The sequence below is a fragment of the Salarias fasciatus genome, chromosome 18 (genome assembly GCF_902148845.1).
Source record: "Salarias fasciatus chromosome 18, fSalaFa1.1, whole genome shotgun sequence".
Classification (NCBI taxonomy): domain Eukaryota; kingdom Metazoa; phylum Chordata; class Actinopteri; order Blenniiformes; family Blenniidae; genus Salarias; species Salarias fasciatus.
The window spans coordinates 28,863,175-28,891,007 of NC_043762.1; the positions used below are offsets into that span (position 1 = coordinate 28,863,175).

Consider the following 27,833-nt stretch of genomic DNA (forward strand, 5'->3'; position numbering starts at 1 on the left):
CTGTGCCAGCAGCCTCTGCCCTGAGGCCTCACTGTCTGAACTTACAAACACAGATAAGCAAACTCTTCTGACACAAACTCACATAAAACAATTAGATCAACAGATGATCAAGTCAATACTGCTGAACTTTTGAAATGTGTCATAAAATTTTCATTTTCCATTTAAATGTTGCTGAAACGATCAAAGCCGGGGTTTATCTTGGAGTCTTGTCTTCTGTGTCACAGCTGCAGACAGCGGGGGGTCTGTGATCTGGTTCAGGATCAAACACGCTGTCCGATGTGGATCATGGACGCTTCAGCCGTTTGAGCCGCTGGTCGGGACTGAGACTCTGAGAACAGCACGGAGAGGCTGAGCCCATCGCTGCAGTAACCCAACGCTGTAATTACCTCTTCCCACGGTGGCTGAAATCAGAGCTCAGGGGGAAAAGTGGGATTTCAGGCGGCCGGGCCGGCTGGGTCATTGTCAGGGCAGAGAGAGCCGGGAGAGAGCCGGGGGGCCACGGAGGAAACCGGAACACAAAGGAGCCAAGCTGCTCCCCAAAGACTCACAGAGCGGGCAAAACGCTTCTCAGAAAAAAACTTTACATTTTAGAGCAGTGAATATGCTTTATTTTGTCCCTTCTACATGTGAAAAGGTAGAGCATCTTCCTGTTTAAACTTGATGTGCTATAAACAGATATCAGCTTTTCTTCAGACAGATCAGCAAATAACTTTCAGCAAACAGTTCATAAAGACTTATAAAATACGACAGTTTAAAAAAGTCTGACTTTTTTCTCAGTTTAAGTTTTCTATTTTTTCGGGCGGCTCTAATTCTCTTCTATGAAAAACTAATAATAGAATGAAAATATTCTTCGTGTACTGTTAAGCTGATTTCAAGAAGAGTCTTTCAACAACTGAAATGTTGCTTCAATTTGTTTGTTTTTTCATACTAGAAGAACATATTTTAGGATTTAAGCCTACAATAGATAAACAGTGGGGTTTATAATCAGCTTTCGATTAACTTCATATAAGCAAACTGCTCCTGTAGTGATCTGAGAGGGAAAAAAATACATCAGGAAATTGGACATTTTGAACTTTTGTGTCAGAAATGATCAGCGTTTGGAGGGTGGTTCCTTCTGTCGCCTGTATTTCCATCTTAACATGTCTGTGTTAACACGGAGCCACAGAAGAACATGATTAACAAACTAACTTGGCTAGATTACAGATTAAATTCAAAGTCTCAGTTATTCACAAGCTGGACTACCTAAAGTGTGTAGCGTCAAACCAGCACCGACATGGAATTCTAAAGGAATACACTCGTGTCTGTATTTTGTTTGGGCATAAATAATAAACATCATATTGCAGCTATTTGAAATCTGTGTCAGATGCATTTAGGTTACTTTAATAAACAGCAATTTCAGCAAAATCTTTGTGCAAATGTCGGTAACACTTTACTTGAAGCACCCGGTATAACACTTTATAAGTAGTTATAAACACTCATAAATGATCACAATGCTTTATAACTCACTATACAGCATAGCATAGGATTAGGATTAGGATTAGGGTTAGGGTTAGGGTTAGATCCTGATGTTTTTAAGCATTGTGGTCATTCATGAGTGTTTCTAACTATAGTTATACAGTGCTATAATGTACTAATAATGTGTTTTACAGGGATGCTTCAAGTAAAGTGTTCCCCAAATGTCTGATAATCAGCTAGACTTTCAGTGTTGCAGTGTTCAGTGTCGGGGTGTCAGTGTGTCAACAGAGCCAGTTTTAAACTAATATTAAAAAGCTTAGCAGGTATGGAAACAATAACTTAGAACAAAACAAATTAAGATTTAAATTACAATTCAGTTCAGAAAACACACACACAAAATCAGAAAATCTGGTATTTGTGTTGGGTTTTTTTGACCGAAGGCGCTTTGGGTTCAGGAAGCAGTAAATCACACCATGCCTGATGAGTAAAGCTCTCATGGAAAATATGAGAAAAACCCTCCTGGACAATCACATCTCCCTTCACTTCAATTCCAGGAAGGACCTCACCCTTCACTGCACCCTCCTTTATCCAGCACGGCCCAATTAGTTCCCAAAGCGTTGAAGTGTGTGTGTGTGTGTGTGTGTGTGTGTGTGTGAGACATCTGTGTTTTCCACCTCGGAGATAACAATGGAGCGTCTGCGTCCTGCAGGCCACTGTTGTCCTGTATGTAGGTCTCTCTTCCCCAGCTCACTGAACACAGATATTTATCTCAAACCAGCGTTACACTCGTCTCCTGAAGCGTTTTTCTTCAAACACACACAGTGTGTGACGCGTTGCATCTTCAGGACACCGGAAAAAAAGGTCAGACTTCTAAAGTGCGCTTTGCATTCCACATTTCGCTTTGAAATAACTGAGAGCATAGCGGCGAGATGAGTCAGTGGGGAGCTCCCACATATCAGGTTGAGCAGCTCCGTTCGTACAGATTTAATGGGAGACGTCACGTGACGCCGTAGGCAACAAGTCCGACTGGAATATATACGGCAGGACAATCACCGCAGGGTGAGGTTAATGATGGGAAACAGAATGAAGTCACATAACTGACTCTGTGTCTTTACAAATGCATTTTTTCACATAAAAAAAAAACAAATCAAAACAAAACTAAACAAAACAGCAGGCCTCCCTTTCAAACCGTGGCGGCGTTCCTCAGGTCCCACAGGAAAAGCTGGGGATTGAATCACTTCCTCTGGCATTGTGGTCCCTGGGAGGTCGGTCCACGCTGTCCCTGTCAGGAGAACACTGAGTCCAGTCACAGCGTCTCTCTTTAGTGCGTTTCTGACAAACATTTGACAGTTTTACATCTGAAATCCTTCATGTTCCGTCAACAAGATGTCTTCACGAATCTCTCTCAGTCAGTGCGTGAAGTTTAAACGTGAATGTGAAGACAGACGCCACGTCTATCAACATATACCTGATCGTTTTAGAGGACAGCGCTGCACACGTAACCAAATCAATCAGGTTATAGTTCCTGGGGTCACGAGAGGTCAACGTTCTCGTACTCGCCGTGGTCGGAGTCCTCCAGTTCGATCCCCGGCACGAGGCTGTAGTACTCGGTGGACTGGGTCAGGTAGGCCTTCTCCCTGTCGGCCGAGTCCTTCATCACCTCCGTCACGCTGACGGCGTCCAGCTCCGCCCTGCCGACGCCGTCCGGCTCCCGGGGGCCGGAGCAGCGCGAGGGGGCCCGGGGGAGGGACTCCGCCGAGCCCAGCTTGACCTCCACCTCCTCGTAGATGTCCCTGGTGCTGCCCAGCAGGCCGGACGACGGGCGCAGGAACAGCTGGTTGTTCAGGATGCCCTCTCTGGCGGCGTCCCCGGCTCGGCGCTGCTCGGCGGCCGGAGGCAGCTGCGGGACGAGCTGCTTCTGGCCGTTGCAGCTGGCGCCGGACGGCCTCTTCTTGGAGGCGCCCAGCACGGACACGTCCTTCTTCTTCCTCTTCCTGCCGCAGCACCAGCAGAGCAGCAGGGCGGAGAGGATGACGAGGGGCAGCGCGATGAAGAGCGCCGTGAGGGCGGCCGGCCGGCACGCGTCGTCCGGCCTCACCGACCACAGCGTCCTGCCGGCCAGCGCCCGGGGGCTGAGGCAGGTCAGGTTCCCCAGCAGGTCCAGCGGCCCGGCGGTCCGGTTGGCCTGCAGGTTCTGGACCAGCGGGCAGGAGCAGTGCCACGGGTTCCCCGTCAGCTGCAGCCTCCGCAGGCCCGGCTTCAGCAGGACGGACTCAGGCAGGGAGCGGAGCCGGTTCCCCTGCAGCTGCAGCTCCTGGAGGTTGTCCGAGCCGTGGAGGAAGTCCTCGGGAAGCTCCTGGAGCAGGTTCTCGCTCAGGTCCAGCTCCAGCAGGCTCGGCCGCCCGGAGAGGAAGCCCGGCGGCAGCGCCGCCAGCCTGTTACCGCCCAGATAAATCCTCCGTAGAGCCGAGGCCTCGTCGCCGACCAAACCGACGGAGCTGAGGTTGCAGCTGGACAGATCCAGGGTCTCCAGGTCCGTCTTGTTGGTGAACACGGACCAGCGCACGCGGCCGAACGCCGAGCCGGAGTAGTTCAGGCAGCAGACCTGAGCGGGGATCTCCGAGGGGAACCGGGACAGAACGGAAGCTGCCGGACAGACGCATCCCGCAGCGAGCTGCGTCTCCAGCAGCAGAGCGCAGACCAGGAGAAAACCCCGGCGGAACGCCATCTCTGAAGAACGGAAGCACAGGGAAAGACAGGTGAAAACTCCTGAAGCTGCTGCAGCGGAGTGCTCTGCTCCTTCATCCGCCCGTCCGTCTGCTGATCTCTGGCGCAGCAGGACGGCGACTTCATGGCAGCCAATAGAAATGTACATCAGCTCGTAAACCCCGCGGCTTCTCTGAGGACTCCCGGTTGCTGAGGAGCGTCCCGGTTGGCATAGCGACTCTCATCACTGGGGATCAGGAGAGGAAACAGGTGTACTGCCGCTCTCAGCCGGCTCCAACAGGAAGCCCGTCCAGGAGGACTTGGACCCTTCATATCTGGACTGATAAAGACACATCTGAGCCTCCCTCTGCTAATCCAGACAAATCAATAAACCCAGCCCGCTCTGGCAGTACTCTGATACAGTTACACATGACATCCTAGAGTAGAGAAAAGCATCAGGTTGCAGTTTTTGTGTGAACTCACACCAGGACTGTGTTAAAGCGAGGCTTCCTTCCTGGAATCAGTGGCGTCTGCCTGAACCTCAACTGCCGCTCACTTCTTCAAACCAAACACCGTGACGCTGTCCAAACATTAAATCACACGCGGTAAACAAGAACGAGGTCCATTTTCCTTGGATGACTTACATGCGAGGCGTCAGGATGAGAGTCTGCTGCAGCCACTACAAAAGGACTGAACGCCGCCCCGCAGCTCGGAAGCAGGAATGTGCTAACTCTCCAACAACAGCAGCAATTCACCAGCCGCAGAGGGTTTAGGCAGGACCGCCGCTGTCAGCTGGAGGCTTGTGTTACCCGCAGACCCCCATTAACCCGCAGGAGAAGCCTCGCCGATGGACAGAATGGAATTATTCTGGAACAGACTATCAAACCCTAACACCCATTCAAGGGAAACTCTTCAAAACAAATTACTCAACAGCTCGTTATTGAGGCACTTTGTGCTCATTAGATGTAACTTCCCCCCTCCAGAGACATGAAACAAAAGAAAAGTACCATGTAAGAAGCATGGATGGAGTATCAGTCTCAGAGCATCAGCAGAGCTCTGGAACAAACACAGGAAGCCCGCGCTGGCAGAGACGAACGCCGCGTCTGGAGCTGCTTCTGGAGGTGGTGTGTATCTCCAGCTGATGTGTGTGCGTGTGTGTGTGCGTGTGTGTGTGTGTGTGTGTGTGTGTGTGTGTGTGTGTGTGTGTGTGTGTGTGAGGATGAGTTACGGCCAGCATGAAGGAGGACGTGTCTGCTAAAGAGGGGAGTCTGAATTCCAAGATAAACCAGCTGTCAGGACCTTGTTAGGCAGAAAACTAAAAAAGAAGAGGAGAAACGAATAAATCCCGCTCACATTTCAGAGCAGGTCGTCCCTGTGCGTCCCTCTGATGAAGATGTAGTCCAATCAAGAAATCAAAAGCCTGAAAATAAACTGAAACAGGAAGCAAGGATTAGGAAAAAAATCAGCAAAACCTTCAGCTAAATGACCAAATGGAAACTCAGGAAACACGAAGACGGAGTGAAGCTCAAATCCAGACACGAGGAGACCAGAGGAGAGAAAGTGCACACGAACCAAAACACATCCCTCCATCTCCGACGCCACTTCATCCACCTCGGAGAGTCTAACGGCTGGAACTGATCCCAGCTGACAGGACGGAGCCTGGACAGGCCACCAGTCCATCACAGGGAAACACAGCGGGACAGACCGCATGTTCACATTCTGAGACTGTAGGAGGAAGTAATGCTGTGGAGAAATGTTCTCCTAAATGTGAATTTGTCTCACGTTTTGTAAAACTGTAGTTTTGCACCTCTTGGGCACCATAAAGAAGATCCTGGGAGGAAAATCTCATCAGAAATCATATAGAAAACTACTGAAAATAAGCAGCAGAGTGTTCCTGTCAACCCTTCAGTAGACGTTAACTCTCCTCTCCATGTCCCTAAACCCCAGACTTATTTGCATACTGCGCTGCATTGTGAGCAGCTTTTGTTCTCTCTGATGTTATCAACAAACAGATGCATTCAAAGCTTCATCCCCCCCAAACAAGGAAAAAGGAAAAGTACAGTGGTTACAGTAGGCAACACTTAGCTCCCTCAGTTTGGAAGCTGTGGTCTAAACATTCACACCTACTCATGAGCCAAGTTTGGACAGCTTGCAGACGTGTTTCCGAGTCCATCTACTGAAGAGTCCTGCTCCCGTCCCGGGCCGTCGGGAGGAGGGTGTAAAGGTCAGAGGTCACCAAGCCCAGCTGATGAGATCTGGATGTGTCTGAGATCTGAGTGTGTCATGTGATAACTCAGTCCAAACATCGACAGATGAGCCTGATCTTTGGATTTTGACTTTACACACAAACAAGGCACACGGATTGAGCCTCACAAAAAGAAGAAAAGAGAAAAGATCTGGATCTCTAAGGAGGATTTAAATGTGAACATGGATGATCTCACCCGCTAACAATGCGAGCTGCGACATCCTCCCTGGCAGCAGGGCTTCCTCTGAAATAACGGCTCCATTATCCATTCAGGCAACTTTCCATCATAAAATATCCCGGGGACAGCAGGGCTCTATAGGCAGCGGCTGACAGGAAGCTTTCAATGAAAACACACACAAATAACCTGTTTTTATACCCACAACCAGTAAAATCTACTGAATTAAATCAAGCAAGCTTGTTGAAGAGACTGAAAGATTCATTTTAAGTAGTTTTCTGCATGGGATTCTTAGTACAGCCTTTTAATTCTTCTTATTGTGAAATATGCAAAATGCAAACAATTTAAGAGTTGTAAAAACAGAAAGACCGGTCTCGAAACATTGAAAATACAGAATGCAAAGTTTCTCTAAAACATAAACAGCTGCAGAGTGGAAGGTGTGAACTCCTACCGGAGGCTTCCGTCCAGCCTGCTGCTCTGCTGCGAGGCTCTGATGGAGGATCCACTCATGACGGCTCCTCTCCTCTCTGCATCCCGTCAACTGAAGCACTCCTCCTCCTCCTCCTCCTCCTCTTCCTCCTCCTCCTCCTCCTCCTCCTCCTCCTCCTCCTCCTCCTCCTCCTCCTCCTCCTCCTCCTCCTCCTCCGGATCTGAGGGTGTGTCTCCTCCTGTGAGGAATGTGGACACACAACCTTGTGTCTCCATGAATACAGGGAGGAAGTCAGTGTGTCTGTGTGTTGAACAAGTTTGATAGTATTTGTGTGTATTTAAAGAGTGTGTGCTTGTTTGGCAGGCGGCAGGTTTGACTCTCTGGCGCCACCTGGTGGTTGGAATAAATCACCTTCAGCTGGTGGTTCAGTTGTACCCCTTTAAAAAAATGTGATAAATTGTTTGTGACTCCAAAGATGAAGTTCAGCGCGCATCTTGACTCCATGTTTATGGACTCAGAACTGAAACTGAACAAAAATGAAATCAGCTAACAGCCCGTTAGCAGCGTCGACAGCACAAAGGGTGAAACTAATAGTTCTGCAAAACACAGGTTTGAAGTGGAACTCGATTTAGAAAATCACTTGTGTCTGACTCAGTATTTGTGACAACAAGTGTAGACACACTGACAGTTATTAGAAGGTATTTGTGCATGCCCAACACTGATGGATCTATACTGAATTAATTCCATTTGAGTTTTACTGTCAGGTGTTTCTAATGCAGGCCTGTGTTTAATGTCACACTGGTGCTTCCAGAGTGTGATTTGTGAATAAACCACTTAACTCAGCATGTGTGGCTTTGCAGAAGCACCTCAATGGAGAAAAGATTTGGATTTTGGCAGTTAGAAAACCCACAGAGAGAACATGCAAACCCCAGCCCTTTTGTTCTGAAGGCAGACTCATAACACTTGGCCTTTGACCCCTGCTGTAGATGTGCTGTCATATCAAATCACGCTGCAGGAACTTATTTTTGCATCAGCTGTTCTCCTGTTGAACCTTCTGTATCAGCCAGTATGTAAACTCTGCAATGCTTCATGTACCTGGAGTCTCTGAGGAACAGTTTATTTTGTCAATATCTTTCATTGATCTGTTTCAGGTTGTTGCATTTATTTTCTGTCATGTAAGACGGCTCACATCTGACTTCCACTTGTTGCTTTCTGAGCAGACTGTAATGTTTGCATCTGACAGAGATTTCCTGGACTGTATGGTGGGACTACCAGACTTTGAGGTGTTGCATGTTCTCCCTGTGCATGATGGGCTTTCTCCTGCGGCCTCTGGAGGTCACTCCTGTCGTAACGTGCATGAAACAGCACTGAAGACAGGCGCATGCATCACACTCAGGGAGAACTGATGGGACAGTATTTTTAAAGTTGAAATAAAGCCACACATCAGTTCCCATCAGACAGTGTAAAGTCAGTGTCAGGAGTGGTACTGCGACAGTGTAAAGCCTGCTCTAACCCTCAGGAGTTGTCGTGTTTGCTCCAGCTTCACGGTCATCTGTTGGTTCTTCTACACAATAAGAGTGAAATGGGTCACTGTCCTCCCTGGGTGGTTGTATTGTAACACTTGGAGGTCATGCTTGGTCGAATCAGGTCATCCGGAGTCACCAGACCCACTGGAGGCGCTGCTGTTCATGCTGGGAATATAATCCAGGTCTTCTGGGGGGGGGGGGGGGTTCCCCCCAGTCATCACCACATACTTATAAATCATCTCTTCAAAGATCTTCACTGCATCCCTGGTTTGCTTGTTTTATTCATTGCCATGTTTAATACATCATATTAAATGAATGTCATTTTTATATTTTGTTTGTATTGCAGATTGAACAACAGTCACTATGATGTTTACCCACCTTTCATGTGCTCATATCAGCTGAGGAAACGTGGTCAGAGTGGGTGGAAAGTAAAGCTGGACATGTCATTAAAGAACAATAATAAAGAAAATCCACACACTGTCACGCAGCAGAACCAGGACGCAGTGTGCTCATCACAGTGAGTTCTGATGTTTCTCAAGTAGAAATAGTTTTATTTTTTAATGCCCAGAAGACACAACCTCCACTCAATACTAGTGCCAGTTTGGTTGCTTAACCACTAGGTGGCAGCACTAACCCACTGATTCATTCATGCTGTGATCCTGAAATAACAGGGTGGCAAATAAGGAAAAAACAAAAAACGTAAAATGTATTTCTTTTTTTATTTTGATATAAAAGACAGACGTATTTTTATACAGACTGTTCTATACACTGTTCAATATGATTTCATTTAAATGCTACAAAATCAGTGTAAACATGTTCTGGTTGGTCATTTTCTCAGCCGTCCCGGAGACGAGACAGGAAGCAGTGCAGAGAAGTTTTCTGTAAACGATGCACGTTTTCCTCTCACTGACTACACAACACTGATGGAAACTGTACAACAAACAAGAAAATACAAGGCGCTGAATCACAAAGAATTTAAAAACAGATTGGAGAGTAACTAAACACTTTTAGTGCATTTTCCGGTTGTATCCCATCCACACTTAAAACTCTGTACCATAGTTTACAATAAATCTCTGTGCAGTCTCTCAGTTTTCCTCCAGTAACAGCGAGACGATGCTTGAAGTGCTGCAGTCATGCAGAAGGCATCTGGGCTGGTGACAGGCACACTGTGACTTTAAATAAATACGAGGCCATCGCTTTCAGAAACACACTTATTTGTCTCGCCTGCTGAAGGTTTTATGAGAACACTGATGTTATCTTTGTCGTTGATTTTAGCTGAGATCAGCACAAAAGCTGCAAGCCAATTCAAACATCTTCGAAAATGACTGAAACACGAGTTTTTCCACAAGGCGCACACACACACACACACACACACACACACACACACACACACACACACTTCATTCATTTTATGCTACGCTAACTGTTGCATGAAAATTGTATCTTCTCTTCGAATTCATGCATCAAAAGTGCATCTCTTAAAGCGATCAGGACTGAAAGTCTCGATTCCAGAGAAACTCCAGCTGTAGAAGAAGCTGCATCCAAACCTCCTGCCACTTCATGTTATTTCCTCATATCTTCACTGATGGTGGTGAAAATCAGAACGAAAGCAATCGGGTGAAATTGGCGATGCTTTGTTCCTCTGACTTCATGATTTCCCTCGCTCCCTGTACTGATTTCCTGACCTCGGGTTGTGTTGATTGCATTAAAGATCGTCAGACGAACCACAGTGAAACCAGAGATGGGAGAAGCTCAGCGCTGCGGTCGCCTCTGAAGAAAAAGATCACTGCTATTTACATCCCTTTCACTATTCATGCTTCTTTGACTTTGGCCTAATGTGTATTTTCATATCCCAGCGCAGCGTCTGACTGATGAGGCTCGCCGCTGCATCACGAGTCCAGATAGATGGAGTAGATCTGGCTGAGGCAGCGGTCCACGCCTCCCGCCTGGAAGAGGAAGCTGTCGTCCTGCTGGCAGGGGGACAGGGAGAACCCGCCCCCCGCTTGACCCTGCAGGTCCTGCAGCAAATCGAACCCTGAGAGGAGAGAAAGAAAGGCGTCGGGCGGCCATGTCAGAGGTCAGGAGCCTGCAGAGGAGGATCTGCCGGGCGCAGCTGCATGCAGCCATCACAGTCTGTCTGCAGTCTCACCTGTGCAGTGAGCGGCTGGAGGATTGGGAAAGTACCCGGCGGGCTCGAAGCCCTCGTCGGCGGCTGCTTGCACCGCCTTTCCTTCAGCATACAGGCAGCCTGCAGAGAATCACAGGCCCAGCGGCGTCAGAAACAGCTCTGCCGGCGGCGGCGGCGGCGGCGGCGGCGGCGGCGGCGGCGCTGTCCGTACCTTGCTGCTGGGAGAAGACCTGCTGCTGCTGCTGGCTGTAAGCTTTCTGGTAGCCCTGCAGCCGGACGTCCACCCGGTCCGAGGACGAGCTGGACGGGTTGACGTCCGGAGACACGAACAGGGCCGCCGCTCTGCTCCTGGTAACACAGTGGAAGCTTCAGTATCAACACAGAGGAAGAGGCAGGGAGAGAAGGAGCCGGAAAACCCACTGTGAGAGGAAGGCATCGCTAAAACACTGTTAAAAACGGGCCTTCTTTAGTGTCAGCGTTTCATTCTTTGATAGAATCGTCGTGAATCGATGTTTGTTTTGAAAGGTGTCCATCAAGTGACAGTTTCACAACATGAAAAGTTTTCTTATTTAAATTCAGTAAAGACATTAGATCATTACTCATGAAGCATTTTGGATGAAGGAAGTTAAGTTGCAGGTTATTTGGGGATTTATTTGAGCTTAGCATGGAAAGTATTCATGCCGTATTTATATCCACATTTGAAACCGCTAATCTGAGAAGCATCAGAAACACACAGAAATGCCAAAGATAATCACAGTTTTCACTCAAGAAGAAGCACAGAGGCTCACGTTGCTTAAAAGTTAAAAGAAAAAAACGACATCAGTTCTGAAACGTCCAAAAGCTATTTTTAAATCTTTCTAAGACATTATCACACATCACTGTTGTTTATTGGAATTTGGAGTTAATATTTGCATTTGAAAAATCATCATGATAAATCATCATAAATAAAAATAAAAATCATCACATCTTATTTAAGCACAATAACTTTCTGGGTAGTAGAGCCTGCAAATCATATAATATTGTAATGTGTCTTAATATCCTTGTCAAAGTCACGTCTCATACATAATATTATGCAGTGCCGCACTTCCCAGAGCCTTTTCACGAGCTGAATCTGTTCCTTCCACCTTTTCAGTTTTTATTACTTTTATTTTATTTTATTCCAGCAATTTAAAATAATCTGAGTAAAGGTAGTGTGGACGGAAATCAAAAAGCTGTCGAGAAATACAACACAGAACAGATCCCTGAAAAAATCTGCATAACGCTCCGTTAAGCGCCGTTTCTGGAAAAACATTAAACTGACGGAGAAAAAAACACTTCAAAAGGAAAACAGCTCATTTCAGAAGTTAAATCCAGAAAGTATTTTGTGGTTTTAGGTAACAAATACTGGCTGTAATCTGTTTTCCTTTCTATTAGTCATCTCAGCGTTTCATGTGAATTTTTACATCACATATTTGAGAGCGGAGGTCATGGCTCTCCGGCCACGTGAAGACGCAAAGGAGCGAATACTCCTCGTCTGCGAACACCCAGTTTACACAAGAAGCGTTTCCACCTCCGGCGGGGGGGCTGAGGGGGGCTGGGGGGCTGAGGGGGCGGGCTTAGCGAGGGGCTGAACCCGTCGCTGCGCGGCAGGAATGTGCTGACTGTGCGAAAACATGCAAACGGGTGAGTCAGTGCAGCCGAGTCCAGGAGAAGAAAGGAGGGAGGCGGCGAGGCGCTCTCTGAGGAGATACGCAGCTGAAGCCCCCCGTACGGCACTGGCTCCGCCCCCCCTCGCTCTCTGGATGATGTACTGCAGCGGATCGGTCCCCCAGGAGCCCGAACGCCCCGGTTCCTGCTGGAAGGGTTTTACTGGGCTCCATAAACAAGCCGGGCGCTGTCAGAGACTCGGCTGGCAGCAGGCCCGGGAGGCTCCAGATCCATCTGACCGCCGATAAAAAAAACGGGAAATGTTCGGAGATTTCTTTACATATCTATCATTTATCATTCCCAGGTCTCTTTATTCCCCATTTCCCACGTCAGACGCCATTATATTTAAGTTTACGGTCTCCGCTCTCAGTGCAGGAGGAGAATAGAAGCCAAAATGAATCACAAAGACTCAGTGAAGGCCAAACTGAACGCACAGCTGGCCGGGCGTCCCGGGGTAATAAAGACCAGGTCTGGTCTGGGATCCTGTAAACAGAGGCTTTGATATAGTGCGACTGTCGTGAGACGGACACGCTGCGATGACCGCCAGCAGCAAGGACCCAGCCCGGACCCCCGATAACGGCCCCCGCAGCGCCGTCCGTTACGCTGCGGCGGCATAGCTGGGATGTCTGAGCTGTGACGGGCCGCGGCGGCGGCGGCCGCCAGGACGCCGTCCCTCTGATCACATTCTGCTGGCCTTTCTCTGGAACCGCACAGCCGGCTGAACGTTCCAGGATCTCTGGGATTTACAGTAAATGTGTGAGACAGACGGAGGTTTAATGCGATCGAAGCGCCGGTGTGCGCTCATTTCATGTCGCGGCCGTAGCCGTTACCAGAAAGCGCAGACATGTCAAACATTTCTCTGAAACCAGCTCTGTGGATCCAGTTTCGCTCGGCGCTCCGGCAAAGTAAACTCCATTGCGCTGCTTTCCATCACACTGCAGAACAGCGTTTGTGTGTGAGAGCCATCCCGGTTAGTGCTGTATCTGATGGACACGGCGCTCCAGCTCCGCACCGGCTCCACCGCACCGCCGCTGAACACACAAACAGCGCGTCGCGAACCCTCGGTGACGGACGGGCCTCGGCGCCCGAAACGGCAGCGCCCGGCCAGAGTAAACACCGGGCCGGAGCGCCGCGCCGGCGAGCAGAGATCATTCACTTTCACGTGTTTAATGTCTCGCTAAGTCGTTCTGGGGGAACAAGTGCTTGTCTGGTGTTGGCTTTGGCAGGCCGCGGCGTGCTGCGGGCACCGGCGGGATTCGATGTCGTCGTCCGCCGCTGCGAAGAGACGTCGAGGCGCAGACCGAGCGTCGCTTCACGGCAGCTCCGGCTGAGACACGCTGCTTTATGGTCGCCCCATGTGTGAAAAGCAAAAGCATGACCTGGTTTGATTGATTTTAAATCGGTTTTACTGCTGAATGTGAATCAATCCGGGTGAGGCCGGACCAGAAGAAGCCAAGTGCCTTTATTTCAAGTTAGTTTTTCTTTTTTTTTTTTATCTCATTTCAATTAAATTCAGATACATCAACTTAATGTCGGAGAAAAAAACAAGGTTGGAAGGATCCGGTGGACAAATGAATTCTTCATGTTCTCCACCGAGACTCATCGGAATGCAGGGAGCCAGCGGTGGAGGAGCGGACGGTGACTGAAGAGAAACGAAACACCCTCTTTTCCCTCAAACATAACAAAATGCATCTGGCTCCTCCGGGTTCGGGAAAGCAGAAGTGGATTCTGAGCAGTGACTAATAAAACGCTCAGTGCTGTAACAGCTGTGGTATCACTCAGCAAAAATGTAAATATTGTTGCGAGCAAAAATGTGGGAATACTTTAGTTTTAGTGGGTCTTTATGGGTAGATTATCCAAAAAAAAAAAAAAAAACCAGCCTATAGAAGGACATGAATTATAAGTATTAGACTGTGTCGTTGCATTTATTGATCGATCACGACCGACACGCTGGATAACCAGCTGTTAAAGTAAGGATCTGGTTTTCATTTAACACTCTTAGACAGTTTAAAACTGTCTGTCGGCCTCACCTGTCCTCTGACTGCAGGCTGTTCGGCGGCGGACTCCGGTGTTAAGAATGCACATAGTTACAGGAAACAAATGAAAGATAACTGAACAGAAGACATGCTTCTGAACTCGGGGAAAATGTCGTCTTTTTCAGTCAGAAGGCGTCTTCAGGGAGTGAAGAAGTCAAGTTTCCAGTCAGAGTTGAGTTTAGGTCCTCCGAGATTTTCCCAATTAGAGTCTGAAGTCATCCAATCTGTGACTCGACTGTGATTCCAGTTTACACCATCCTGACTATTATAATGAAATAAAGGAGTAAAACCTCTTTCGAGTATGTTTTTGATTGTGTTAAAATCCTAAATGGTCTCAGAGTCAGAGCTTTGAGGAGCAGAGTGGAAGAGTCAGCTACTCGTCCATCCAGGAAACCATACGTCAGCAAGGCAGCCAGTTTCACTCTCTTCACAATACTCGAGTACTGGGCAGGACTTTGACACCGTATTTACTATAGCACTGACTGACTGCAAATGCTGCTGCCACGGCCAACTCTGGAATTTTTTTTTTTGTCTTGAATTCTTGGAAGATGTGTTTTTTCGGTCCAGTCTATTAAGCCGTTGTTTTTCCAGTGTCAATAATGGACATACAAGCTGCGGGTGAAAAGCCCCACTTTCTGCTCAGAGAAGAAAACTGCACTAAACGTATCAGCCAAGACCTCAAGCCCAACTGAAAACTACTCAGAGGAAGACAAAACGCGTTATACTGGAGGATCTGATATCATTTATTAAACCACGAGGAATCCTATCAGCGCCCTTCTATTGCGTGGGCTGCTGGTGTTGTGATTGTTGTGCCAGTGGAAGTCAGTTTCACAGGCAAACCTTCAAGGACCAATAATCTGAGGCCATCTTGTCCAGAAACGGCGGCCCTGGAGGCTTTCAGCTGTGTCTTTTTAGCCTCACGTCTACTTTTATACGTGGCTAGACAAAATTTGTCTCGGTTTACAGTACACATAAGTTCTGCGGCCTGAAACTACCCAATCAGCGCGACCGCGAAGCCATAACTCCATCTCTGGTGATAATGTCTCTGGTTTATCCGAGAATGCGAGCGCTCACATCTCCCTGCATGTGCTTCCAAGGCGCGAGCGAGAGAAAGAGGCAGAGCCGGAGGGCTTCGGCGGCGACCAGGAATTTGAGGTTGAAACCTGAGTTTGGTTTGCGACACAAGAGAGGAAGGGAAACCTGAGAGGAGCCGTGCAGCCGGGGAAAGCTTAAATACAGAAAATATATGTCTAATTATTTGGTTTAAGACACCCAGAGGAAGCTAATTTCTGAGCGTGCCCTGGAAATATATCCCTGCGCAACTGGAAGACGTGATTCTGAGAGGAGGAGAACGCTGTGGTCAGTAAGTCTCAACTATTTTTATCTTTAGTAGAAAATAGCTTTGAATGAAAACTGCCAAACAAAATCTCATTTAACTCCATTGTACCGAGTTGGCAGCAGAAATCCAGGCAGCAGATAACTCAAAGCCCTGCCAGACACCGCAAGGGGTAAGTGGGAAAATGTGTTTTTTTTTTTTCTTGACTTCTTGTGATTTGGATGAACTGGACGTTTAAGTTTTCCTCCGGGTCCATCATTAAACACCATTAAAAAACTCCGCTTCCCAAGGAATAAAAGCAGTATCATGTTAAAACCCCTGACAGTGAGGCAGGAAAAATACATGTTTTGACATTCACTGTTTATCTGTTTGTAATGAGAAAACACTGCTAAAGCAGGGGGCAGAGACACACACACACACACACACACACACACACTTCCAGTCAGCGATGTCCAGAAGCACAGCACTTCACATCGATTAGCAGAAACCTGGTCCCGCTCCAGGCCTGATTGTTTCCAATCGACTTTCCCTGCATGGAGTAATAACTTCAGCATGCTCTCGTCTGAACTCACCTTTCTCTCAAGCTCCGCTGGGCGTTCTCGTCGAAGCCGGCCTCCAGGCCGGGGTACCTGGAGCAGGTGTCTGCAGACGGAGGGAGGAACTCGGGATTCCCTCCGCCGTGAGCGCTGCTGGAGTAAACCCCTGAAAGACAACAAGTTCTGTCACTCACATGTCGGCTTGATCCTTCAGCAGCAGCAGCACCATCTAAATAAACGTCGTTTCATGCACGCTGGTCTGGAGCGCTGCTTTCAGGATCAGGCTGCCAACTTCTGACTTCAGCTCGGAGTCAGAGTAACGCTTATCGCTGTCCGTCAGCTGACTGTTTATCATTCAAGGAGAGGAATTCTTTCCAGGGGAAATTTTATTTAAGGTTCACAATCTACACGCTCCTGGAAGAGACACAGCTGGACACCGAAAGTAAGGAAAAGTTGATTGTAGAAACAGATTGGTATTTCCCAGCATGCCTCGGTACATGTTATCTTTAAGAAGTGATCATGATGTTTTAAGTTCTAAGTGCTTTTTAAAGTTATGGCAGTGTTTTGTGGATTTTATATAGAACAATCTGATGTCCAACCATTACTTGTAGGCAGTAAACACAGAAAAACTCTCATTTTTAAAATAACAGATTTCTTATAGTGGATGTTTTATAGTCAATCTTTTTGAAACCTAAAACCTCAGGAGAATAAAGGTGAAAAAAATATATGTGTAAGTTTAGAGTGAAATGTGTGAATCTATATATATGTATATATGCTATTAAGCTAACCTTTAGCTACAAGGTTTCTTCAATACAAGCACACATGTACATGATCAAGTGTATACTGTATCAGTATTCACTTCAATGAGACCTTTGGGTTGGAAAAGCTGGAGCTCTCACAGGACTCAAATCTTCATTTGCCATATTAATCCATTAAAAAAACAAACAAACAGCTGTTTAACATGCACCTTTCTCTGCTTCACTGATGCCAACTGTAATAACTCTCACTCCTGTAATCCCAGCCTGCTGGTTTTCAGTCAGATTATCATGTCAGTTTACTGTCAGCAGTACGACTACTGAACTACACGACCTGACCAGTGTCTGCACAGAATGATCTGCTGTTAGCTTGTCCTGTCACCCCAGGGGTTAGCATTAGGGTTAGCATTAGCAATAGTTGTTGGTTGGCTGATTTGGCTCTTTACGTTGTTAATCTAACTGAGCTAACCATTGTTTTTTTTTTTTTTTTTTTTTTTTTTAACATTTTATGACCAAAACAATGCAAACTTTAAGTTTTCCTTTGCTTGTTGGAAGTCAGGAACATTCCTCAAACTGTTCAGAGCTACCTTTCAGATCCGTGGGACTGTCTGCATGCAGCCAAAAGCAGCTGCTCGTTTCACGCAGTCCCACATGGATCAGCTTTGCTCTTAACACCTCGAGTTTAACCACACTTGATGACGGGGGTAAAATCCAGCGTCCACGGATCGCGCTGTACGTCTGCGCAGCGTAAAGCAGGTGTCAGGCTATACGATTTGGCCCGTTCTGATAACGCGAGAGGCCTCCTGGGATACTCTCAGAATTAAACACTGACATGCTTGTTTCACTCTGAATAAACACTGCTCATGGTGAACTGTTTGAGGCTTTTCCCTCCAAGTCCTCTGAGCAGAAACTGCAAGTAGTCTGAAGTAATGGACATGGACAGCCCTCCTGGACGCTCTCGCCTCCCCCTCGCCAAGACAGCCTCAGTTCACCTGACAGCTTCTTGATCCCGGTTCAGCCATTGAAAGGAGAGGGAGAAAAAAAAGAGTCTGGCTGGAAAGCTGGTTTGGAGGAGCTGAAGGACGGGCGGGGTGCGGGGCCAGCGCCCGCCCGCCCGCCCGGTAATTGGACAAGGTAAACACTGGCATGATGAGCTACCATCCGAGGAATGAGAGAGGAGGGGGGGGGAAGGAGCGAATGAGGCCATGGGAGAAACCGAGAGACAGCTCAGCAGCCCAGGTGTCGGAGCCGTTCCCCCTCCTCTCTCGGCTGAACTCATTTCCGGAGAGGCGGCGGACGTGGAGCGCTCCTGTACCGAGCCTCATTGCTCACCCGTGAAGTCGTCTAAGGCCGGTAGGGGCGAGCCGCCGTCGTGGTGGGAGGAGGCGGAGCCGTGGAGGTGCTGCCTCGCCAGGCAGTCGCTCAGGATGTCCGACTCCAGCACGGTGCGGACCTGGACCTGCCAGAAGCAGAGCAGGCGGTCAGATCCACGCAGGCAGCCCGCGGTGTTTTTATTTTAGCGCTGCCTTCATGTGAACGATTAGCTGGAGCTGCAGCTCAGTTGTCTTCCAACTGTTGGGAAACACAACTCCCATGGAGCTGCAGTTCCAGGGGATTGACATCTCTTTTGATTACATTCAGTCGATCAATTAAAACCACATTAGGATTCGTTTCTGCAGGCAGTTTTCTACCGCTAATCTTCCGAAGGAGTGACGCCGGCGCTGAACGCCTGGTTCTCGTTTCATCTCCGGCTTCTTGACGTTCGACTCCCAAAAAGTCATGTTAGGCAATCCTGCTCCAAAATGCTCTAACGACGTTAAGGCAGCACAATTTAGTTTATTATTCAGCACTAACAGAGCGTCCCCCAGGACGTTCCAAAACAATTTATTGACAGCTCCGGGACTCGGAGGGAGCTTATGAAGGACACCCAGCGACCGCAAGAGCAGCATGAACGATCAGCGAGAAACGCTCAGCAAACCCAGCGTTTATGAAGTTAGAGACTTCAATGGCCGTGACGCATCAGTGCAGAGAAACGTCCAGCCGTGAGGAGCTGGGGATCGCATGTTTAACGTTTCAAAGTGGTCTCTGGCCCCCCGGGGCTCGCTGCAGCGCAGGGCGTGTCGGCCGTGTCGCAGCTTACGAGCACACGTGGTTCCGCTTAGGCCCAACAAGGCATGGGAATACACACAGCGGGCCGGCGTCACTCACGGTCCACAGAAAACAAACAAGGCCCAGATAACGCAGAACAATAGGCTCCCTATTCCCACTTCCAGGGAGTGTGCGCAATACTCGGTTTTATTGTATTTCATCCTACTGAATCATAAACATGCTGGCTTTCTTCTCCCACCGCTGCTCTCAATCTCCCCTCAGAAACCAGACCTGCGACCGCCGAGCTCTGACGACCCCCCCCCCCCCCCCCCCCCAGGAAGTCACATAAAGAAACTTTTCACTGCTTAAAAAAAACAATGTGGAAGAACAGGCACGGGGTTGCAGGAGGACAGGACGTCTCACTCGCCTGTAAAGACATGTTGATGTTTACCAGGTAAAAAAAATATGCAAATCAAGTCAAGATGAAGCCGAGGAGGAAACAGAGGACCTATTTGTTCTGTTTCATTCTCTGATTTTCTGTTGTGGATGTTATAAACATCTGCATGTTCTGATGAATGCCTCTAAACGTAAACACAACGGAGCCTTTTTCTCTCCTATATTTCCTGCTGCACTCGTTTGTTTGATGATTACATTCAATCACTTTGGTGATTTCCAGTTTCTTTTTGCTGCTGAATTTTGGGAAATTGACATCTGCAGCGCAGTGTTCGTGTGGTTTCACGGTGAAACTCTGGTCGGTGTGGAGTTTAGCTGAAGGGTCTTAATTGCTCGGTGAGTGAGAGGAACATGAGGCCCGATCCCGTTTCCACCGAGACGCCCAGACGTGACGAACGAGCCGACAAGGATCATATGAGCCCTCAGTATTCAGCACCTTCACTCTTCTTCACGCAAAAAGCAGGTTTGTTTCATTTGGTTTTGAGCAAAATAAGAGTTTTTGATCAGCTTGACTGATGCAGAGCAGGAGTACGAGCTTGTCAAAACCATGCAGCACACAGCTTTTTATGACAATATATATTAATATTGAGCAGAAATAAAATCAACATATTATTCTTTGCTCCACAGTAGCTCCAGTTCTGCATGTGGAAAACTATTTGCCAGCCCTCATCACCCCTGAGCGGCTTCGTCCTTGGACTCCTCGCAGCGATTTCAGCACGTTTCCAACTTTCAAACCTCAACCGTCCATAAAACATGTTCAGAAATGGTTTGAAAGGCAGTATACATGACAGGAATACTAAAACCACGAGAAAGAACTGTGATCCACGGCATCCACAATCCAGAAGCCAGGCTACTTAAAACTTGTCCGATTCAATTCTTTTTTTAAAAAAATCAGAGTTAATAATCTTTATGAAACCACGGTCTGCCTCTGCAGCGGTCATTTTAAACCTGGTTGTCTCAGTTGTAGTTTCAGGGAGGTGTCGTCATTTGAGGACTCAGATTTTCACGTTCGGCTCTGATCTGGGTTTCTGTCTCAGGTTCAGGAGGGAGTTTACCAATAAGCACAACAGGCTGGATCCTCTTTGGCCTTCGCAGCTGCTTCAGTTATTAATGGCAGAGATTCAGCACCATGACGAAGGAGACATTAATCCCTGATTTCTGTTCATATTGACACAACAGCTTCATGGAGATGCTTCAGATCTGTTGGCCTTCATTAGACTGCGACGTGGAGTGAAGTACAGAGAACAGACTGAAACGAGTGAAGACTTCTGGCTTATATTATCCTGATGGGAGATGGATCCGATGATGGCACACAGTGGCGACAAATGGTGTTTAAATGATGCTCAATTAATGCGGAGGAGCTAAAAGCGCGCCAAGAACCCCCCCCCCACACATCATTATGCCATCAGCAGCTGGGCTCAGCGATTGATAAAACATCAGGATGGATCCACGGCTCTCATGGCGTTTACTCCAAATCCGAGTAAACAACATTTTTCCAGCCGTCTGTAGTCCGGTTGGGATGAACTCGTGTGAAATGCAGCCTGAGTTTCCTGCTCTTAGCTGACAGGACTCGTAACGAGCGGTGATTTGAGTGAGAGGAGCCTCTATTATCTCAAACCAGGCTGGCCGTTCTCCTCTGGCACCAGCAGCACAGTTTTCATCCAATAAACTGCTGCTTCGTGGATGTTTTCATGTTCTCAGACCATTTTCTGTTAAGTGGTAGTTGAAGTTTTCAAAAAAGAAAAAAGACCTGAAAGTTACCTTTCTATACAAATAATTAGTGCAGTCAGGTGTTTTAGACACAGGAAGACTCCAGCTGTGCAGACGGCGGCGGTACCTTGCCCTCGCGCTCCTGGAGACCCTTGGCTGAATGGGCCTTGACGTGTTTCCGCAGGGAGCTGGGGTCGGTGTAGCGCTTGGTGCATCCTGGGATCTGACAGGCGTACGGCTTCTGCAGAGCAACATGGCGGATGTGAGAGAAGGCAGAAAGGCACAAACGTTCCTCACATTCCTTTAGAACGCAAAGAAAACAGATTCTAATAACCTACAATCAAGGTTACTCATTCGTTGGGATTTTACAGATATAATATGTAAAACGAACCAACCAAACCTGGATCATAGATCTTGTTTCTCAACTGGAGGCTATTAAACTGTAAAAATCCCCTTGACCCTTCGGCTTGTATGTTATGACTGTATAAATAACTCAAAGCAAATTAACTTCTCAGAGCAATTTCAGATGAAACACCTCTAAATATTTACTCTATGAATTCCTCTTGGTATAAAGAAAAATACCTTCAGTTAAATCATGTTGTGAAACACGGTCACACTGGAAGTAATGTCAAACATAAAGCACATTTACAAATAACAGCGAGACTCCTGTTGAGTCACGACCACACTGGACCCAGGAGGATGAGTGTTCTAACTGTGGTCACACATTGTGAAAACTCCCAACATTCAAGACGAATGCCGTGAAGTTAGCACTTTCCCCCGGCGAGGAATCGGACGTATTTACCTTTCATCTGCAGGCTTAAAGAAAGGAAGAGAGAAGAGAGTTCAGCCACAGATCTGTTGATTAGCTTTAAAAAAGCCACATGCAGCATATAGAAGTGTTTTCTGGGGTGAAATGAGGCTGAATTGGACTCATCTGACATGGATACAACATCCAACAATATGTTTCTTAAGGCCTTTGACTTGTCTCAGCTTTTATTTTCTGACATAAACAAGTTTCCCCTCCGTACGGCCGAGGAGCGTTCAGCGCGTTTCGCCGTCTGATCAAAGCCGTGAGATCAAATGAAGGAAAAATTAGCCAATTTCCATGAGTCCAGTGCATCACAGACTCTTGGTCTCCTGTTTTATTTGTGAGTCTTTGACAGGTGGAGCCCATTAGGACTTCATGGAAACACATGTACAGTGTTTATTCAAATCTTGTGGGTTTATGGACTGAAATTTCAGCACCGCAGGTCAGAAACACCAACTCGCATACGCTCCAACGTAAAAAGCACAGGGGAGGCCCGAGCCAGATATTTGGGAGGATATTCTTGAGGTTGGCATGAAGAACTAACAGAGCCTGTTTGTTGAGACAAAGGCGCTAAGATTTGGAGAACTTGCGGGTTTCAAAACAGCTCGAAAAGAAATAATGATCAATAGTAAAAATGACAAAAAAGTAAAACTATTATATGACAGAACAAGAGAAAAAAACATTTAAAAAAAATCCAATTTAATGAAGACCACATTCAGAAATGAGTACAACCCATATTTCAGATGTTTTATTCCAACACAGATCTTACATCAGAATAATAATGACCATCACTGCTCCGCACTGCTGGCTTTGATTTAGTTATGATTCACTAAACAGTTTAGATCCTTCACCAACAGATGGGCTCCAAGAGGAGAACCTCTTCTCTGATGAGTTCATCGAAACAGCAGGTATGAATGGATGAATTGATGGATAAGGATTCATGCTCAACTCCAACAGTGTTAAAGGTGCTGTAGGCAGGATTCAGCATCTCCGCCATCTTGCTTAGGTTTACCTAAGCAAGATGGCGATTTGACCCATCTAAGAAGGCAATTTGAAACCCAGCACAGCCAATCCTGTCCTGTTTTCTCTGACATCACGCCCTTACGCAAGTTAAGCCCCTCCCACAAGAACGTGCGACGAACGCCCCTCGACTAATCACGGTTAGAACCTCATGGGCTCTTCTGATTGGTCGAAGATACCTGGAGCTGTCGAGATTCCTTTTCAGCTCAGAACAGAGACAGATGGAAACGCTGCACCCTCGCGGTAGTGCAGTTATGCTACACTCCTAAAGGATTATCAATGGATACTCTAACATTTAATCCAAAGAAAACACAGAAAAATTAGCATTGACTAGCAAAATCCTGCCTACAGCACCTTTAACGTTACAACCGAGAGCAAAGCTGCACTCAAAGACAGACATTTCTGTTTCAGCTTTTAAAAAAAAATCCCCTAAATGTGAGCAACACTACACAAGCTGTCCAATCACATTTAAAAAGCTCGTCATGTGTTTGGCTGCTACAACATACCCAGCGATTATTTACATTGAGCCAGTCTCCCACTCCAGCCGCTCATCACGGCGCCAGATGTGTCTGATTCTCGATCTGTGACGCAGCGGCGGAGCCGCCATTAGGGAGCGTGAAGCCGCAGAGGGGAGAAAATAGCTCAGTAACTGGTGTTGTAATAACAGCGACGCGCAGCCTCATCCCATCCGTGTAACAAGAGATCAGATTCGCCGGATTACTGCTAAATCCTCGTCGCTTGTCAGCAGGAGTAAAAATAACTCTGGCTTGTGGAGTAAATCCGCAGCAGGTATGCAGTTTCCCCGTCCAGGAGAACTCAGACTATAGGAGGAGGCGGAGACGAGCGCCGCGCTGGCACTGGAAACGAAACCGATCCGACGGTCGACGGCACCGCAGCAAATACCGGCTATTACCGGGAAATATCTGGTGCTATAAGACATATTTTTTTATCGCCTTGCAGGAATTTTCAGGCATCATTTTATATCATAATGAAGACCATTGCTGGACTTAGTGTGTATTTACATGTCTTCCTATGCAGACTGAAGCGCAGGGCCTCAGCGGTTAGCACTCCAGCCTCACAGTGAGAACATTTCTGTGCAGTTTCCATGTTCTCCCTCGGAGTGTGTAGGCTTTCTCTGTGTATTTAAGGAGCAAAAATCCCCCAAAACACACTTAAGGTTAATTGGAGACACTAAACTGGAAGTAAACATTGTTGCTGTCATTACTGGTAGAGCAGGGAATCAAGCTGATGTGGTTGTTGAGTGTTGTATTTGTGTTGAATAAAAGATTGAAGCGCTGCAGATGAAGTCCATGCCTCTGCGCTCTGGGATTTGTACTCTCTAAATAAAAGGACTCTCTCTCTCTCTCTGCTTGGACTCGGTTTTAATTGGACCCAACTGCGCCGTGTTAGTTTTTATTTATTTATCTATTTATTTGGATAACATGTGGTTGTGCAGTTTCCACCAGAAGCATTTCATTAGTGGACTCCACTCTGTTGTTTTTAGTCATTTTTACTGGATTTTCGTGCCTTTTGACTTCCAACGCCGTGGCCACTGGGTTTGATGTAATGCTGGAAAATATGAAAATATTATCCGTTGTCAACACGAAACAGCGCAGCCAGGCTCGACTTGAACGGCAAAATAAGTTGACATGCAGAGAATGAAAGCAGGGAAACACAATTTAGAACAATTTGAAATCCGTAAAATGTTGATAGATTCATGACACATCATTCAGCGTTGGTCTTTATGTCTTTGCGTGACCAGCTTGAACATTTTCAGGTTATTTTAACTCATTTCGTATTAACAGGGTTGCATGCAGGGAAAAGGCTCTCTGGCGCCTCCTACCAACTTAAAAAAAAACGCGACTCTGAGCCTCGTCAAGGCCGGAGTGGACCAGATGCAGGGACGTGTCTTCAGAGCAGCATAACTCCACCAGCTGTCGCACTGCGGCATGACTTTAAAAAGCTGTTCACAGGTTTGCTCCGAATTAAAGCGGGAGGTTTGTACCGGAATGAACTTGTGTGAGTGAGCTGCCCTCTATAAATAAAGCAGTGCGCGTGTGTGTGTGTGTGTGTGTGTGTGTGTGTGTGTGTGTGTGTGTGTGCGTGCGCGTGCTGACCGTGTCCAGGTGCGTGCGCTGGTGCTTGGCGCGGTCGCTGGAGTTGCTGAAGGCCTTGAGGCAGCCGGGGTGCTGGCAGATGTAGGGCTTCTCCCCCGTGTGGCTCCGCAGGTGGATCTTCAGGTTCTCCAGGCGGGAAAAGGCTTTGGAGCAGCCCTCAAACTGACGGACAAATCCACAACACAAACTACTTTACGCTCTATAACATCCTGAATAAGGAGACTTGAAGACTGAAAACGATAGTGGAAATGATAAGGAAGCAACGTCTGTATGTTTTGGCTGAAAGTGTCTCAAGACAAGAATCGTATCTTAATAAGTTTGACAAACAGTGAGCCATGAAAACTGCACAAAAACCTCAGATTTCAGATTATCCGTGTTGTTATTGGGTCTGAATTTTAAACATCTAAAAGGAGCATGAAGCCGTTAAACAAGCGCAGTAAGCATTAAATCAAACTTTCATTTTAAAACCTAATCTCATTACAGATTAAACCATAAATTTTCTATGGCATTTTTTACTGATTAAGCACAAATATACACAATATAACTGTGCTTTCTTTGAGCTGAAAAGAAAACTAATGTTTCCATAAATGTGACAGCTGATAAAATAGTGTTTTTAAAACCCAATAATGTTGTCCTTAACCACAAAGCTTTCAAGAGTGACTTTTTCTTTCCTACCTAATGTTTACTCCAGGCCTTTATTGGGTTAGAGAGTCTGTAAATGTCACATTCAGTTTTATAAGTCTGTGAATATGAAGCTTCACATCCTGCAGATTAATGAATCGAAGGCTTCATGCAGCACTTGTACAAACATACAGACACACACACACACAAATTACGTATTACACACACATGAATATGCAATAAATACTTAGTAAATGGTTAAAAACATAATCCATCCACCGATATTCTTCTGCTCTCAGTCCATCACAGCTGCAGTGCCCCAAAATTTCAACTCTGGATTTGTACATTTTTAAACAAAACATCGAAATTCTTCTATTAAAAAGCAGTTGGGTTTTTTTTTTTAGATAAACCAAAAGGGGAAAATACAGTGTTTGAAAAAAGTCACCGAGGCTCCCTCACATTAAATATTTGTCATTTTTTGGGCTGGTTCAGAGGCTGTAATGTTTTTCTTGGAGGACAGAGTCACAGACAGCTCTCTCTTGGGTAATTGTTGGTTTGTTGCCTTTTCATTAAAATACACAATATAATTTGTTTATTCTTTAAAAGTTCCCAACTCTGTGTCATTAAATCATAAATCACGTGGGATGAGTTTACCCCGGTGCGTTCAGGAACACCTGCCGCATCGCGCCTCTGCATTACCAGCTGGTAAATGAAATGAATTCATTAACGAACACTGGCCGCATTCAGCTGAGATATTAATTTTCCACCGCTGCCCCAGGAATGACTATTCATGCTTTGGATTGAGCGCTTTATGAACAAATGACATGAACTCAGTTGAAGTGTGACTAATGACTGATTTGTGGTGTTGATTCGCTCTCATTAACATGTTTGCCGACGACTCTCCGCTCTAATATATCCACAGACTGGCAGCAGATTGGCTCCCTCCAATAGACTAATTCACTTCAAGTAGGAAACAAGTCCCTCAGCGAAAACATGCGGATGAATTATTAATCTGGGATGATGGCAGCATGAAATATTGAAGACATTGAAATATGGCGGACGGGGATTTGTGGTCAGTTCGCCTCACGCCTCAGAAATGAGTCCTGACAGGAGTGATGAAGGGCGACAGCAGCAGAGGATCACGGGTAATTGTTGTAATACAGAAACGTCTCTCTGCTCGTACCTCATCTGCTCTGCTCTGGATTTTATCGTCGGTGAGTTTTTAAAAATACCTGCACTTCTAATGTTTCCATTTTCAGTTTTCAGAGTCATAAAAACAAAGAGCCATGACATAATTCTCTTCTTTTTACCATTAGCCTGCAAAGTGATTTAAATCTTTTCAAATTTCAATTTTACCTCATTAAAAAGACGTTCAGTCTTTTTCTGCTGCTATTATGACGGAAGGCATTTCCCCAGCTGGTCTCCCACGACTTTTATTTACAGACTTATAAGATATTTTGTGCTTGTCCTGATAATCTCATCTGAACCTCTGCTGTTCCTCTTTTTCCCCTCATTTGGATCGAACTGCTTGATGCCACTCGTGTTGTTCGCATCACTAACAAAACACACGCAGAGAGAAAGTCGAACCTTTCTTGCGTTAGCATGCGATTCAGCCCGCTGAATACAGTACCATCATAAATCAGGCCCATAAACAGTAAAAGCAGAGATCTCTGGTTTCAGGGCAGTGAGCTGTGAGAATGTGGAAAATATTAAGTCTTAAGCACTGGAAAATTGATCCCATATCGACTGTGCTTAATGTTCAGAACCCAGCCAGTACATTTATTACTAGTAACCAGTTTATTTTCTCCATCATCCTCAGTCTTTTTACTGCTGTATACGAAAAACCACCAACATCTGACTGTAGGAAACTGGGATACAGTTTAGCAGCATGGAGCTTGGAAAGATTCCCACTTTTATTTGAATTAAAACTGTTGTTATTTATTTCTCCCTCATATAAACCAAGTACAAAAAAAAAGGACATTTGCTGAACAAAAGAAACAAA

The 27,833-nt window shown here is 46.6% G+C and overlaps 2 protein-coding genes across 10 annotated transcripts in view; both read right to left on the reverse strand.

The window, feature by feature from the left end:
- Window positions 1-385: 385 nt before the first annotated feature.
- LOC115406035 (uncharacterized) lies at window positions 386-7,091 on the reverse strand. 9 transcript variants are annotated; one of them, XM_030115897.1, is made up of 6 exons: window positions 7,033-7,091; window positions 6,603-6,743; window positions 5,515-5,592; window positions 4,806-5,429; window positions 3,012-4,185; window positions 386-2,737 (listed from the first exon to the last, which is right to left on the reverse strand). In XM_030115897.1, exons 5-6 carry the CDS (start codon window positions 4,181-4,183, stop codon window positions 2,659-2,661), a joined length of 1,251 nt encoding a protein of 416 aa, XP_029971757.1. In that variant the 5' UTR covers window positions 4,184-4,185; window positions 4,806-5,429; window positions 5,515-5,592; window positions 6,603-6,743; window positions 7,033-7,091; the 3' UTR covers window positions 386-2,658. The 9 variants fall into 9 exon arrangements, with proteins under 9 accessions (XP_029971757.1, XP_029971755.1, XP_029971756.1 ...); XM_030115895.1 differs by adding an exon at window positions 6,289-6,497 and having other exon boundaries at window positions 4,806-5,592; XM_030115896.1 differs by having other exon boundaries at window positions 4,806-5,048; window positions 5,169-6,497.
- Window positions 7,092-9,277: 2,186 nt separating this feature from the next.
- glis1a (GLIS family zinc finger 1a) overlaps window positions 9,278-27,833 on the reverse strand; it is a 41,450-nt gene continuing 22,894 nt past the window's right edge. The window contains exons 3-9 of the mRNA XM_030114980.1: window positions 25,211-25,372; window positions 21,393-21,506; window positions 18,347-18,473; window positions 16,296-16,425; window positions 10,877-11,013; window positions 10,687-10,785; window positions 9,278-10,572 (exon numbers count right to left, since the gene is read on the reverse strand). Of these exons, the coding sequence (XP_029970840.1) occupies window positions 10,427-10,572; window positions 10,687-10,785; window positions 10,877-11,013; window positions 16,296-16,425; window positions 18,347-18,473; window positions 21,393-21,506; window positions 25,211-25,372 (915 nt within the window). The 3' untranslated portion in view covers window positions 9,278-10,426. The remainder of the gene's footprint in view (window positions 10,573-10,686; window positions 10,786-10,876; window positions 11,014-16,295; window positions 16,426-18,346; window positions 18,474-21,392; window positions 21,507-25,210; window positions 25,373-27,833) is intronic.